Here is a 17,136-nt window from a genome sequence, read left to right as displayed (position 1 = left end):
GCAACTGCAGCAGGTTGGGTGGAATGTTAGTGTTCATGAAGGCAGTTAAAGATAAGCTGGAACTCCACAAAGGGGATGGTTAGAAGGCTTAAAACACAAGCCATTTAAATAGGGTAGTAATGTGCATTAGAACCAATACTAGAGTGGAGCAACAATGACCTTCAAGTTGAAGAGAACTTTAGAAGATGCTTAATAACCACCAAATAATAGAGCTCAACCTATAAACCACATTAATGGTGTCTTGTAAAGGATAATGTGTAAAGCTTCCATCAGCTGAAGAAAACTGGTCTTTAACTGGTGGCAAGAAAAGAGCTTATGTCTACCATTCTGTTGCCTACTTAGGGATTAGTAACCATACTCTCTCACCAGATTGATATAAAATAATCCACTAGCATGAGCCTTGCGACTAAATTGTAATCTTTATTTTCTACAATGGATTTGAAATCTTGCTCCCACCCATGCATGCCAATAAGGGAACCTTGTTTATGCAAGGCAGAATGTATTACCTAGCTCCAGGCACAAACCAAGGAGTATACCTAACTCACAGTCTGTCATAAGAGCTCAGAGTATAGGCTCCTCTGATAGTCTGTGTTTAAATCATGGCTTTCCCACCCCCCACCTAACTGTGTAATTTTGGAAAAATTATTCAAGTTTCCTACCTAGAGAGTTCAGAATAAATATGTGGTTGGAAAAGGGAGGAATATTAGATAATGTGGATATTCTTTCTGAATACTAACAATAAACTGTGACAAGTAATAGCTTCTTAAAAAGTTGCAATGTGGAATCTGAAACCATATCAATAGAGTTCTTGTAATTTATAACACTAAAATCCATTGGTCTTTCCTATACTTGGAATGGCTATTTTACCCATGCAGGAGTTTATAACAGCAAGTACTGACCACTGGAAAATATCATTCACTGAGTTATGCAGATCTTCAAAATCATTTCATAATGTAAAAAAAAAAAAAAAAAGCCCAGTTGTTAACATTACCACCAGTGTTTTCAGAAAACTCTTCAAGTATTGAGATGTCAAGCTCATAATGATGAATATAAGCTTACCAAAATTTTAATTTGAAAGCTACAACTTTATTTGAAATAAATACATCAGATTCGTATGACAGGATCACTGTTCATTTTTGAATATCATAGACTTAATAATCATAGTTGGTCTTACCCTTCTGTTCAAGTAAAAACCATATGCTATGAAAAAAGTTATGTCAGACCCCAATTGAAAATTCCACTTCTGCAAAATAACCATCATGTTTTGGTATGCAGAACTGCTTTACACATAATACCCATTTTATCACTCAGATTATTAAAGACATGTACTCAGGTTGAGATATAAAAAAATTTTAAATGCATGGTAGTAAAAATGCAATCAGTACTACTGGCAGTATGTTGCTATGCCTTGATTTGTGCTAATAAGATGGCGGTAGTTTTAGCCACCACTGCTTTTGTACCATTCATGCAAACGTCAACATGTGTTACAAGTTCTTTATACATTTTGCCCACAATTCTGTCTTTATACATTGCAAATAATTTCTCCTGTGGTTTGTCATTTTCTTAACAGTGTCTTCTGAAGAGGTTACTCTAATTTATTTTCCACTGATCCATTTTTTGTTTTTAATGGTTTGTATTTTTTATTTCCAGGAAATCTTTGCCAATCTAAAGTCACAGATTTTTCTCCTGTTTTCTTCTATGTGTTCTATTACTTTTAGGTCTATGACCTTCTTTTTTACTTATTTGCATACGTTGTGAAGGGGTATAATGTTTGTTTTTCCAATAAATATCTAGCTGTCAGTACTATGTTAAAAAAAAACAATTTGAAAAGGGTTTATTATCCTTTATAGATGTTAGAGTCAAGCTACTAATATTTTCAAGATTTTATCCCTATGTTCTTGAGGACTACTGTCCTGTGATTTTCTCAATTTATAATGTCTTTTGTGTTTTAGTATTAGAACACTGGCCTCAATTAAACAAGTTGGAGATACTCTCTATTTTCTGAAAGATTCTGGGTTAATACTGGTATTATTTCTTCCTTGAATGGGTAAAATTTACAAGGGAAACCATATGGAATTGTAGTTTTCTTTGTGAGAAGATATTTAGCAATAGTTCCAATTGCATTAATAGATGTGAGGCTATTCAGGGTTTTGTCTATTCTTGTGTCAGTTTTGGTGAGTCTTATTTTTCTCATTTTCCTTTTATCTAAATTGGTCGGTTTATTGGCATAAAAATGGTCATACTTTTGTATCCTTTTAATTTAGGTAAAATCTTTAGTGACAACTTCTTTTCCATTCCTGATACTAGTGGTTTGTAATTTCTCTGGTTTACCTGATTGGTCTAATTTGTCACCTACCAATTTTGTTGCTCTTTTGAGAACTGGATGTTAATTCATTGATTTTCTCCATTGTTTTTCTTACACATTTTTTTTTCTACTCTCTATTATTTCTTTCTATTTAATTTCGGTTTACTTTGTTCTTATTTTTCTAGGATACAGATAAAGAATGAAAGTTCATTTCATTTTTTTATTTACAATGTGTTATACACATTCAGCTCTAGAGTCATTCTTCTATATCATTTATATCATTTTCTGTTTTCTACTAGTATTTAAGTCTATCATTTTCTAAGAATTTTTTAATAACTGAAATTACACACTGTTATTAATTAAAATGGAAAGTATGATCCCTGGTCATAAAAGAATTAAACTAGAAATCAGTGAAAGAAAGCGACCTAGAAAATGCCCAAGTATTTGGAAATTAAGAAATACACTCCAAAAACATCCAAGTCAAGGAAGAAATGTCAGGGCAAATTAGAAAATATTTCGAGCTTAAGATGAAAATGCAACAAATCTAAATCTGTAAGATAAAACAAAGATTATTCAGGAGGGACATGTACAGTGTCAGTTACTTATCAGAAAAAGTTAAATATCAAGTTCTCAAATCTGTAATCTAGACTTCCACCATAAAACTAGGAGAGAAAAATAAGCCCAAAGCAAGCAGAAAAAAGGAACTGTACTACGAGAAGAAATCAGTGAATTGGAAATAGGAAGACAACAGAGAAAGTAAATGAAACAAAAAGCTGGTTCCTGAAAAGATATTAAATTGACAAACCTCCAGCAAGATTAACAAAAATAAAGAGAAAGACACAAATTGCCATTATCAGGACTAAAACCAGGCCTATTATTTTAGAACTTAAAGAGATCAAAAGGATAATAAGGAAATACCATGACGCATACACACAAATTTAGCAATTTAGATCAAATGGAACAATTTCTCAACACAAACTTATGCCAGGGTTCTTGTTCACAGTGCCAAAGAATGAGCTCCACAAACACTCAAGGTAGGAGAGCAAGGTACAGGCTTTTATTTAGAGATAAAAGTGAAAGGACAGAGCTCCTGGCTCATGCCAGGAGGTGACGGGAGTATCTAGGGTGGTGCGTTGTCTAGGGGTTTTATAGGCAGTTGAGGATTTTTCGAGAACATGTAAAAAAGCTTAGGGGTGTGGACTTATTAAGTGGTCCCAGAATATTTAGAATTAACACAAGTAACTTTCTGCTCTGATGATTTCTCCCTGAGACACCAGCATTTTGGTCTGGAGGCACATGAAACAAGTCCACCTGCTCAGCCCCCAAGGAGGGCTGAGGTATTGTTTGCTGAAGAGTGAGTTAAGAACTTCTAACGTCTTAACTTCTTGGGTATTGAACTGCAATCTTATTTTTAAGGTGGAATCCTTCTTGCCTTTTACTGTGTTGTTTATGCCTGGGCTTACTTGATAACTTAGTTGCCTAGTTTGCAAAATCACCTCATCAGATCTGAAGGAGGAAAGACAGCACATAGGCCTGGGCCTTTTAGAATGGAAATTTATCTGGGGAATATTAACTGATCTCACTGAAGAATGACTCTAGGGCTGAATGTTTAACACAGAGTTTTAGTAGGGGGTTTCCTGGCATGTTAGTTACATTGCTCTGTTTGCAAATATCCTGCCTTGCTTTTTCTGGAGGACCTCACCCTACTCTGACTATACCCATGGTCCCTGTCTCAAAATTACCACCAGCCACTCAGTATGAAAGTTTAAATAGCCCTGTAACTATTAAAGAAATTGTAATCATTTTACTCCCAATCTCCAGACCTGGATAGTTTTGTAGAATTCTACTAAATATTTCTAAAGAAGAATTACCACCAATTTAATATTGTAAGATAAATTCTAGCCGAAATAAGCAGGCGACAAGAGGCAACAAAGGGCTGGGCAGTTTATTTGAGCGCAATTCCCGGGTGATACTCCCCCGTCTGGCTATCACAGGCTGGGGAAGTCAACTCCGCACGGCAGGCAGTGAGTTTTTAAAGAAGGTAGGGGGAGGCAGAGCTTAGATTTACAGCGGCTCGAGGGTTGGCTAGCCTAAGGCCCATTTTTCAGGTTGGGAGAGGGCAGCAGCCAGGGACTTTGGCACGTCATCAGTGTCTGATGTGCTCACTCATCCCCCCAGTGCCTTCAACCTTACAAATATAATCCTCCAGGTAAATGGAAAGAGGGAGTATTCCCTAAATTTGTTTTTTAAAGCTGGTAAAAACCAAACAGAAGGGAGAAAAAAAAATAAATCTACAGGCCAATGCCCCTTATGAATATGCATAAAAATCATGACCCAACTATCAGCAAATAGAATCCAGCAAAATAAATAAAAAGAATTACATACCATGACCAAGCAGGGTTTATTTCAGGGGTAAAAGACTGGCTTAATATTAAAAAATTGAGTAATGTAATTCGTAATACTAAAGGATTACAGAAGAACTTACATAATCCTATCAATCAACATAGCAAAAGGATTTGACAAAATTCAATACCCATTCATAATAAAGAAATTCCCTTCTATTCCTAGTTTGATCATATAGCTGACATATTTAGTGGTGAAAGACTGAATGCTTTCTTCCTGATTTGGGGATAAAAAGGCAAATATATTCCAGCTCTCATCACTCTTATACAGCACAGTGCTGGAAGTTCAAGCTAGTGCAGTAGGATAAGGAAAGGAAAGGCATACAGGCAAAAAGGAAGAAACAAACTGCCCTGATGTGCAGATGGCATGACTGGGGGAGTGCTGGACCTTAGGTTACTCCACCAGATTAGAAGAGGAATTCTCAAGTTCGTGCTTTCCATCTGCTGTTATTTTAAAATGTCAAAACAAAAACAAAACCCACAAAGAATCTTCTCTTCAAATGTTTGAGGTTCTTCCAAAAGATTATTTTCATATGTTGTACACACTGCTTATCCTGATAGCTCTTAAATTTATTATGTACAATAAATGCAAATGTTCAAGCTGTCAGGGAAGTAGTGTATCACAGTTCCTGGAGACCAACTACCAAGATTTGTATCTTGACACTGTCACTCACTGACTGTATTATCACTGTGGGCAAATTTCTTCTCTGCTCAATTTACTAAATCATATAATGCTGATGACAATGGTTATGATTAACAATTTACCACACTGGGTTTTATTGGTATTAAATGTGAAAACATGTACAACTGAGTATAGTTTCGCATGTACAGAAAAAGCTCAATAAATATCACTCATATTATTGTAAATATGTGACATATCCCCTCTCCCCTTAATGTCTTCCCCCTAATCAAAGAATGACATTACTCACAAAAATCTAATGTTTGAGGATTTTCATCAAAGAGGAAGATTATATATGACAAAAACTAGGAAAGCAAACAAAATTTGTAATAAAGAAAATTAGTACATCTGACAAAATATTCAACCCCCAGCAAGCAACTAAAACAGCAGTGAAGTACCATTTTATAATTGCCAAATCAGAAGTATTCTAGTTACAGGCCAGTGCTTGACTAGGCTGCAGTCAACAGGTATACTGTATTGGTGACTGAACTGATGTAGCTTTTTTAGCAATTTGTAAATATCTGAAAGGAAATTTTTAAAAGCATGTCTGTTACATGAGATGCTAGACTTGCTATAACTTAACATTCATAGTTTTGTCTCCCTTTCTTTCCACAGTGAACAGAGCTATTTCCAGATACAATCTTTTCTAATGTGTCCCCTAAATCAGCCATCAGTGTTCTCTGACATCCTCAGATACATGTGAGAATGGTGGATGAGAACTGTTAAGCCCAAGGCCAAAAAGTATGAGCATGTATTAGGGAAAGGATAACACAAAGGAACTAAGACATAGTATCGAGGAGGACTATGGGGCCAAAAGAACATTGCCAAGATCAGGTTGGGTCATGTCAGAACTTTGAAGATTCAGTTTGGAGAAACTCCTGGTGAGGTACCTGGAGATGCTAAGAATGATACACACTAGCCTTCTGGTGATTAGCTCCATCCTTTGAGTTCTTAAAGGAACTTCACCTTTTGAACTGGAAAGCACTAAGAAATACAACAATCATTAAATTTTGAGGGGGTTTTTTTGGTAGAACAGATGGATCTATTTATTTATATATCATACTGAAGGAAAAATATACATTTTGTTTAATCTGGGGGCTCCTACATTCTCATTCACTAATAGCTTGTTATTGACTGGATTATGAAAGGGTTGGCAAAATTTTTGAAAATATTAGGAGACTTCAGATAAGTGTGCAGCCAACATGCAACATACCTTCTCCTAGCTTCTATTAAAAACCCAAATATTTTTTCTAAAACTTAAGATTGCAAAGACCATTTACTAAGCACATAGGAACATGATATTCAAACATCATTAAAATGAGAGAAATCTTTCAAGATCTCTTTCCCATCTGAGTTTAAATCAGGGACGAGAATTGTGTCCTCAAGGAACTAACCATGAAATAGCTCAGTGCTGCCCTGACAGCTCCCTTTGTGTTCCCTTTGTTAGTCCAACTACTTTGTTTACAAATCTCCTTACCAAATGACTTCATTAGCAATTGAAAACACACTAATATTACCTTAGGAGTTAAACTAATTAAACGCTATCAGCTATATTTATCCTATAATTTCATCTATTTCTTTGTATTTTTTTTTACAAGCAGAATTTATCACCAACCAGTTATCTCAAGCTAATAGATACAAAAGACTTGTGTGAGAAGAAACATTTGATGATATGCATAAAATCACAATCACAGTAATTGGACCATAGTTAAGAAAAAAAGGAATCTATGCTTACTTATAAATGATTATATAAAGGAAGAGACAATATGGGTTAAGCAATGAAATAATATTTACATGAGCAACTTAAGTAAATCCCAAGCTCTTAAAAAGTTTGTTTAAAAAACAGGTCAAGGTGAAGGAGTAAATTTGTACTTTTAACTGCCACATATGATCATTTGGGTCCTTTTGCCTTGGATTTGGTTTCCTTTGGAATCTTTCCATTCTGACATTGAGTAAACCTGGCTACTGTAGAAACACCATCCACAAACTTCGTCTTGAAAAGGACATTTGCATTGTTGAACATACCTTCCTTTAGAGACACCACAATGAACTTAAGGGAAAAATAAAAAAAGCATAAAAAATAACTTTTGTAATATCCTTGACATTTACTCTGTTTTATACTAGAGCTAAGAATTGTTTGGAGATATTTTGATTTTGTTATTTCTTTAAATGCATGACTCCAAGAATATGCACATCCTAAAATGCAAGTAATAAACAGTTATACCAGGTACCTAATGCTAGCTTTCCATAGTTAGTTTCAGGAAGTCTCTTAATTTTACCTCAAGTGCTTCATTACCCAAGTTTACTATTTCCTCCTGGCTGAGTTCTTGCTGCTGTCTTCAGCATCTGGTATCAGTGGTTTTTTGCTAGCTCTAAATGCCCCAGTGAAATGTTTTTCTATGTATTTTTAATAATACCAAAGAAGGCTTCAAGTTCCTACAGTACTACCACCAGCTCAAATGGAGTACTCGTAGAATTAACAGTTAATGTTAACCTGTAACACTTCACAGTTAAATGCTAAAACACTGCATAGTAAATACAGTCCATGATAACTATAAGTGAAATGCCCGTAATCGTACAATGCATCATCTATATAACCATTTTTGGCAGCCTCAGTTCCTAGACCAACAGTTTAATGAAAACAAAACAGTTCTTAGCTTAAAGGGGGCTTTTTTCTACTTTCTAACCAGGAGAAATGAAGAGTACCCCAACAAATGCCACATGATTTTCTGATACCTGGGTATAGCCCTGAATAAAATAGTCTTGTTTTGATTGTTATCATCATCTGGCAGCTAGAGAGAATAATTACATTACCCCTAATTTCAAATTATAAAAAAATTAGATTCTCCCTCACACTACAACCAAAAATTGTAATGCCTGGCTCTTTAACAGGAAACCAAACCCTCTTTCCTTCAATACCTATTTGAATGTAAGCATGTATTTAAAGACATAGACAATGCTTTAGTATTCTCCAATCCTAATATCTTATTAATATTGACCACTGCTGAATTGTTTAAGAAAAACAAATACTGAAACTATTACTGAGACATTTGTTCTGGTTCTTACCTGAGAATGTGTGAAATGAGTATGGAGCATCTGTCCAATATTCTGGGTATGAGAAAGATCCAAGGCTGCATCTACCTCATCCAGGATATAAATTGGAGCAGGTTTGAAGAGGAGCATGGACAATATTAATGACAAAGCCACTAAAGACCTAAGAAAAGGCCAGGAAAAAAAGCTATCAAAACTCCATTTTACCATTTTTTACTAAAACACTGAAACAAATCTGCTATCCTGTAATTAATAGTGCAGACTTAGATTAAAAAATCTTAAGTTTCAAACTATAACCCTTTTGTTGTATTAAAATGTTTCTTATATTTTAGTTTTCCATTTTTCTCCTCTTCAACAAGTTTTATTTGGAACAGGCTTATATTCTTTCATCAAATAATAAGGATCTTTAAGAAAAGATCATGTTAGTTAATAGCTTTTTTGCTTCTTCCCCAACTGCTGGTATCAGACACAGCTAGATAGCAGGTCAGTGAGAGCTACATGCTTATACGTTTTATACTTACGACAACAGCTATTATGTTAGTAATAGGATAACTGGGGTCCTCTTTCACACTTTTACTATATATGCATTCACATGTGCATACACATACATACTCTACTCTAAAATGGTGCCAATGAAAAAAAATAGAGCTGTACAGATTATAGAACATTACATACTTCAGTGTCAGAAGGTAAAACCGTTTGTGTGTCAAACTGGCTGGATTATAGGGTACCCAGATATACGGTTAAACATTATTTCTGGATGTGTCTGTGATGGTATTTTTGTATGAAATTAGCATCTGAATGGGAAAACTCAGTAAAGCAGTTTGCCCTCCTCAGTGTGGGTGGACATCAATCAGTCCACTGAGGGACTGAATAGTAAAACAGGTAGAGTACATTCCTGCCTGATTACTTGAGCTGAGACATGGATATTCTGCCCTTGGTGCTCCCGGTTCTCAGGACTTCAGACGCAAGATGGAATTACCATACTGGCTTTCCCGGGTTGCCAACTTGTAGACAGCAAATAGGGAATTCCCAGCCTGTATAATAAAATGAGCCAATTCCTTACAAATCAGGAGAACCCTGAGTAATACCTTATTTAAAATTTGTATTTACACTTTCTATAGCTCTTTTTCAGTTCTAGTCTAGCTAATCATCCCCTTTAACTTGTAGCTGTTTCCTTCTAATCAGGTATGAATAAACCTAGTAATTCTTATATTTTTTAAACTTTTTATTTAAAAAAAGCCTTAATATATTTAACATTAGAATAAAAATTACAGTAACTTTTGCAACATATTCTATGGCATCAGCAATTACATGAATACTCCCAATTTTCTTCCAGGTTTTAATTACTTGGCTCTCTGTAGGGAAGGAGTTAGGCCATGTGACCTAGGATTCTCCTAGTACGCCGACTGTCTTAATTACTATGTAAGGCTGAGAGAAACTTCCCAGAAGCCCAGGGCATGCTGGCTCCAGCACTCTTTTTCTTTTATGTAGATCCATGTATCATTTTCCTTTTACTTGAGAACTTCCTTTAACTTGTACAGTTTTGCTCGGATCAAATCCTTCAACACGTTTTTCTAAAGAAATATTTATATTGCCTTCAGTTTGAAGAACATTTCTATTAGACACAGAATTCGTGGTTGACACATTTTTCTTGTAGCCCTTTACAGATGTTCCCAACTTCTGACTTGCACAGTTTTTGACAGTAAGTCTTAAGTCATTGTTTTTTTCTTGGTACTAATATGTCTTTGTACCTCTGGCTGCTTTTAAAATGTTTCTCCTATTCACTGGCATATATAATCACAATTTCATGATATGCATTTGTGCTGTATGTGTGTGAGTTTATGCGTTCAGCCCACCTCGGTTCACAGACGTTAAGTGTGGGGTTTTATAGAACTCATCAAATCTGGGTAACTTAGAGCCATTATTTCATCAAGTATTTTTCTGTTTTGCCTCTTCCTCTCCTTTTGGAACTCCAATTACGTGTGTTAGTCTGCCAGATCTAACATTCCATAAGTCACTGATGCTGTTTTTAATTTTTTTCTCTATATATCCTGAATAGATTATTTGCTATGTCTTCAAATTCACTCGTTACTTTCATATTGTCTTACTTGCTGTTAATCTCATGCAGTAAACTTTTCCTGTTAGGTATAGTTTTTATCTTTAGAAGTTCCACTTGATTCTTTTTTAATAGCTTCCATTTCTCTCATCATGTTCTTTTTTCTTGTAGTTCTTAGAAATAATGTAACTTTTTAACTTCCTTGTCTGTTTGTTTCATCACCTGTCATTTCTGCATCTGTTTCCATTGACTAATTTTTTTCATGAGTCACATTTTCTGTTTATTTTTTTAAATTAAAGTATCACTGATATACTATCTTATGTTGGTTTCAAATACACAACACAGTGGTTCAACAAGTACCCATATTATCAAATCTTCAACCCCCTCCAGTGAGGTCACTATCTATCAATGTAGTAAGATGCTACAGAATCATTAACTATTCTCCATGCTGTACTACCATCCCTGATGAGTCACATTTTCTTGATTTCTGTTCAGTTATTTTTATTATATGGTAGACACTGAAATTTCGCTATTCAGTCTCAATTTTGTTGTCTTTCTTTAAAGAATATTGGGCTTTGTTCTGAGAAAAAATTAAGTTACATGCAGATCACCTTGATCTCTTCAAGGTCTCAATTAACCTAGCTAAGGTATGTTTTGAATAGATTTTACTTCAAGTATAGTACAGAACTAAAAAGGCTAAAGTACGCTTACTGGGGCCTTCCAAAATTCTGATCTGTTTCCTTAATTTAGTGAGACTACTAGGCTTTGCATAGATTTATCTCCCTCTGACTACAGTGCAAAATTTACTCATCGGGAGAAAATCAGGTTAAACAGAGCTCAGCACTTTTGTTTCCTTTCTCTCAGATACTCCTGTGCTGCTCCTTTCCCAGTGTCGCCTACTATTTTAAGCAAATCTAAACAAGATTTGTAGTCTTACATATTACAGGGTCCTTAAATTCTACATGCAAAGATAGATAAGCAAAGCAAAACTGAAGTAAAATTGGAAAGCAATGAGAGGATGGATTATACTAAAATAAGAGGAATGAGAAATTATAATACTGCAAAAAGGTTACTCACCTTTGACCACCACTAAGTTCAGTTAGGTTTTCTTTCCAAGTATTTCCTAAGGCAACTCTGAACTCCAGACCATCCAATACAGTTTGCCCTTCTGGAGGTGCAAGCATAGCATTAGCACCAGGTAAAAGAGTAGAAAAAATAGACCCAAAGTCCTTGTTTACCTGGATAAAAATAATACCAAAATATAAAAAGTTTTACAAGAAGAATCAAAGGATTTGTGTATATGCAACCTAGCAGGTGCATTCTATTACTCTAAGTCAGGGTTGGCAAATTACAGCCCACGTGACAAGGTCAGTCATGCCTTATGGCTGCCAGTGCTACAATAGTCTAATAGTTACAACAAAGACTATATGGCTCCCAGAGCCAGAAATATTTATTATCTGTCCCTTCATAGAAATAGTTCTGCTGAGCTCTGCTCTAACTTCCAGAGGAAACTAGAGGCTAAACTCTAACCCTACCCCAAAGCTTTGACATTTCTGAAGACCAGGAATCCTCAGAGCCACACAAATGTATAATATAGGAGATTGAACTTTCAGTTGGAGAAACAAAAACTCTTTTGGACATAAAACATTTTCTTATAAAACTTGTTTTCTGTTGACTGGTATGGTAACATAGGCCTGTGGTTATAAACTAACCTTAAAAACCCAAAGATCAGGGGAAGTCTAAGAAATCAAACCACCAGATCTGTTTATGGCATTGAGTGGTCCTTTCCTATATACTTTTTTCTCATGGCAAAAAAGTTAATGTGTTAACAGGAAGGATTGTACCCCGAGAGAAAAAGGCCAAAGAAGCTGTTTGGCCTTATTCCCATCAAGTCATAGTAGATTACACAGAGATTTAGGAGCCAATATTCTAGCTTGTAATCGGGTAATCACTTGATCAATGATTTCAGAATTGGGCCATCTGTCATCAAAGACCTAACAGTTCAAATTTGAGAGTACACACACACAAGAATGTAAGAGCCATTCTCTCTAGGGAAATCTCCAGCTTCAAGTGCAAATATACTTTTTATGAATATTTGCAGTAATAAAGAATCTCTTAAATACAAGCAGTGCTCCTCAATCTAGATTTACTAAGGAATGCATATTTTAATAGCAATGCACACATGCTGAGTAATACCCTATACAGAGGAAACAGGATCTAGTTTTACCTGTGATTTCTAGAGCTAGGCGAGGTTTATCACAATGGGGAGAGAGACCTCGGACTCTTTTGGGAAAGATGGAAGACAGCATTGTATTCAGAAAGACCCTAGGTTATTTTCCTTTTCCTTCCCTATTCTCCTTTCTTTCCTCACCGCACCCCCGCCCCGCATTTTTGGCCAGGCAGGAGAGAGGCAGCTCAGGACTAAGACAGTGCAATGCTACTAAACCCTGAACACGACCAGGGACTGCATGTGGAAATTTCTTCAAAAGAAAAAGAGAAAGATATCAGTTAATGGGCAGAGAATATAACTCTATCCTAAATAGGAAATGAATTATATTCATGGGTAGGTATAACAAGGAGGCTAAGCAGCAAACACAAAAATCCAATGCTTAAAATATTTGGGAATCAAGTATGCTTGAAGACAAAGGAAAGTATGTAATGCTGATGATAATTACACCTACCCTCATTAGGTTATTGTGAAGATTAAATGAGAATATGAGAATAGTGCTTGGCACATGAGCTCTCAATAAATATACCTGTTTTAGGAGAACTTTCGAAATTGGGGAAAAATCTGTTTAAGATAACTCTACTTGCACTAAATCCAGGAACCATGGGGAATACAAGACAAAACCTTTCAGATCCAGTGTTAAACCACATATACAAGAATAATGGGGCCAACTTCTTGTATACATTTTTTTCAAAAGACAGACACATACTACAGGGAGACGGAACTTGAAAATAAGTCATAGAGCAGGAAAAACAAGGTCACTAACAAGGATAATTGTGCTGCCATTACTGAAAATAACATTCTTAAAAAATTAAAAAAGAGAAAAAGAGGCAAGGTGCCCAGTTACATCCCAGAGGCACAGGACTGTTAAACATGAATAGCACAGTAACTGCGGAATCTGAGTAAGTCTTCATGGCAGACACAGGAAAACTTCCACTTAGCAGGCTAAGGAATTATCCTAAAGGAGACCAATATGTGCAGCCAGGGAAGTTAGAAATAATAGTAAAGAACCTTGAATATGCCCAAATTGTCATAAAACAAAAATGGTAGTAAGGATTTCATTGTGTAAGAGTCTAGTAAAAGAATACCAAACTGCCTTGTTTATTGCCCTATTCTTAAAGAAGCAAAATAGAGTAACAGTAGTTAACAACAAAATGAAATTTTAACTATGGTTCTAATTTAGGAAAAGAGAATCCCAGTTTTCTACCTTTTGGCTATATGATCTTAGGCTGTTTCATCTTCCTCAGCTTTGGGTTCTTCATCTATAAAATAGGGATAATAACTACCAAAGTTACAGAATTGTTTCAAGAAAACTAATATAAAATAATTAACAGATCATTTAGTATATGTTTATAATTATTAATCTAATGTGTACAAAATGCTTGCAAAAAACCCATGGAATGTGTAATAATTCTGAATTCTGAGGGGCTATTAATAATTTATGAGTGGTAAGGAAAACGCCAATCCTGCTATAGACATAGTTTTTTAGAACATCTGACCTTCACGAACCTAGGAAAGAGAAACTGAGGAGGTCAGAACTAACGGGGTCCTTGGGAGAGGTGTTCCAGCAATCAGAGCTTCCCCAATAGGAAGGGGATAGTGATTCCAGTTTCAAGCAGAGGGTCAGCAGGTACAGTACATACTGGACAATAAGTAAGGGCCTCTGATCTCTTGGGAAGGAAAGATGGCAAGCAAGTAATGACCCCTTTAAAGGTAACACAGACCTCTTAAGTAAGAATGAAAAATGGAGAGATCAAGAAAGCTAGGAATTTAACACAACTCTGAAACCTGAGAAGTAGAACCTATGAAAGTATGATGGAGTGACACAAACTTACCTTTGCAAATGGTCAGTAACCAATTCCAAAAGGACAAAATGTATTTAAAAGTCTATGAGGTTTTAATTAAGGTATGAACATGTGACTCATTCACACACAAATTAGCCATTTCAAATTCATCTTAGAGCATAAACCTATTTACAATATTCTTCACCCTTGCCTCCTAAAGATTAAACAATAACATTTTTTATACAAATACCTTTTGCCACGCAATATTTAAGGCTTGGTTTTTCTTCTGGTCAAGGTCTTCTATAGTTGCAAGGATTTTGGATTTGTCATTTTCTACAATTCTCTTTTTTTTCATCAAGTCATTATACTGGCAAGATAAAAAGCACATTTAATTGGGAAAATACAAAACTTTCCTGAGGTCCTAGAATTCAATCAGGAATAAAAGGGTTACATTATTTTTATATATAATATATACATTCCTATTTACCAAAGATATACTGCATTAAGAGTTATAATGTAAACCACATTATGAGAAAAGAAAGTAAATGTATCATCTATGTCAAATTCAATTACTATAATTGATAATTTATATGGCAAGCTCCAGAAATATTTTGCCTTCACTAATATTCTGTTATCTTCCTAGCTACTAAGGCAAAAAGGAAAGTGTGTCAGATGTAACCTCAAAAGTAGTCCCGCATGCTTTCTTAAGGTTAGGCTTAGCAACGAAACAAAGAAAATTTCAATTCTTCACCATGATGTAAAAAGTCCTACATAATTTGGCCCTCATTTATATCTTTTTCCCATCATATTCCTTCTGGTCTGTTTTCAGTTCCTTGAATGTTTTAAGCTTACTGTAGCCTTATGGCCCCTGCATTGTTCTCTCTTCCTGGAACATTCTGACCTAACTGGTGCCTCAAACTGCAGCTCAAGAGTCACACCTTCAGAGTGGCCTTCCCTTCCCTGATGTAGGATGCCACTGAAAACATTTTTGATGGGCTGCAGAGGGCTAAGCATACTAGGCGTAACAGCAGAACTTTCTAAAAATCCTCTTCAAAGCCTCACATTTTAAAGGAGGCTTCAAATTCTGCCTTAAAAACTCCTGCTAGCTATATTGCTGTCCTTCTTCTTTATAGCCAACCTCCTAAAACCTCCTCCCCACATTTTTATCTATTTGTTGTATAATCCCATGTAGTTTCTTATGTGGCAATGACACAATACAGCAAAAAGAAAAGACCCTCTGCTGATCAACACTAGAGCTTTTGTCTCTTGTTAGGAGATAGGAGTTGGTGAATTTTTTAGACCCAGTTGTCATTATCTAATAAAAGCAAACAAGTAAAAATGAACAAGTTTCATGATGGAATGCAGCTCAAATTCAAATGAAAAATTCTTTTCCATAAATATGCCATATTTTGAAAAGCTTTGATGGAGAAATGAAAACCAGAAGGAATATTTCATAGTGTGATCACAAGTGCATTACTGTCTGTTTAGTAACATAATATAGATTCTTTGTAGATATTAATGTCAGTAACAGTTCAAAGAACCCATTACAACAGAATTTCTCAAAAGTAATGGAGCTCATAGTATTATCATTTCTATAGAGCTCTCATTAACTCTATCATGCAAATTCAAATAGAATTTTGTGGAATTAAAGGTACAGAGCATGATAAAACATTGTTCAGACTGCTACTGCCTATGGGACTGTCACAAATAGGAATTGCTTTCCCCTCTGGATTTTTCTAGTGACATGGCATAGTTAAAAGTTTTGTCAGGGTAGGGGAGATGGGTAACATCAAGCTGAGAACTCAGAGTATTAAAACAGAAGATGCTGCTGGATTTGGAGATTAGTAAAATGGTTAACAAGTTTAGTCGTTGCTTATATATAATAGTTCTAGTATACACGAGAGTCTAAAGGAAGACCGTAGTTACGGAGAGACTGGTAAGATAGACAGAAGTACATCCTATTTTTCAAAGCCTTTGAAGTCAAGTAAAAGAAATGACAGAAATGTGAGGAGTTAACATGATCAGAAAAGTTTTCTTATTATTTACACCAAGAATAAGAAAAAGGTAGAACATGCTTATGGCAAAGCCGATAGAAAAGTACTTCAAGGTCCAACAGAACACATAAACAAGTAATGCAAAAATAATGAAATAAGAAATGAAAAGGGAGAAAAGCAAAACCGAAAGCCAGCCAGTGTGAAAGACATCGAGCAGAAGACTGGCTCTCACCACCTCAGGCTGACACAGAGCCGACCTCCTCCTGCTCTCAAGCGGCCAGTCTTAGGAAAATGACTTACCCGCTCTTCAGCCTCTGTTAATACGCTCATAGCTCTCATGTTGACATTTCTTCCTAGTTTCTCCTTCATTTCTTGTAACTTCTGAAGTCTCTGGCCAGCTTCTTTGGGGTTGTTAGTTTTGAAATCATAGGCACTACTGGGTTGCCCAAAGAGGTGTTTCTCTGCATTAATCCAGTCATAATCTTTCAACATTTTGGATACCTAGCCACATAGGATAATTATGGAAGGATCTATCATTGCTTACAAATCTACATTTAAAACCAATTTTATAAAATATTTACTAAATTTAATTCAAACATTTTGGAGAAAAACCCCTCAATGACTCATTTGAAAAA

General features: G+C 35.5%; 1 protein-coding gene across 2 annotated transcripts in view; it reads right to left on the bottom strand.

Annotated features, from left to right (window-relative positions):
• Positions 1 to 4,687: 4,687 nt before the first annotated feature.
• Positions 4,688 to 17,136, bottom strand: part of SMC2 (structural maintenance of chromosomes 2) — a 51,741-nt gene continuing 39,292 nt past the window's right edge. Inside the window, exons 21-25 of one of the 2 annotated variants that reach the window (XM_036888432.2) lie at positions 16,802 to 17,002; positions 14,758 to 14,874; positions 11,574 to 11,734; positions 8,453 to 8,600; positions 4,688 to 7,436 (exon numbers count right to left, since the gene is read on the bottom strand). In XM_036888432.2, the coding sequence (XP_036744327.2) occupies positions 7,278 to 7,436; positions 8,453 to 8,600; positions 11,574 to 11,734; positions 14,758 to 14,874; positions 16,802 to 17,002 (786 nt within the window). In that variant the 3' untranslated portion in view covers positions 4,688 to 7,277. Of the gene's footprint in view, positions 7,437 to 8,452; positions 8,601 to 9,746; positions 10,015 to 11,573; positions 11,735 to 14,757; positions 14,875 to 16,801; positions 17,003 to 17,136 lie in introns of those variants that run through there. The other variant, XM_057498892.1, reaches the window with a different exon arrangement.

This window comes from Manis pentadactyla, chromosome 3 (genome assembly GCF_030020395.1).
Source record: "Manis pentadactyla isolate mManPen7 chromosome 3, mManPen7.hap1, whole genome shotgun sequence".
In the NCBI taxonomy this organism is placed as follows: Eukaryota; Metazoa; Chordata; class Mammalia; order Pholidota; family Manidae; genus Manis; species Manis pentadactyla.
This window is presented reverse-complemented; position numbering and strand designations above follow the sequence as displayed.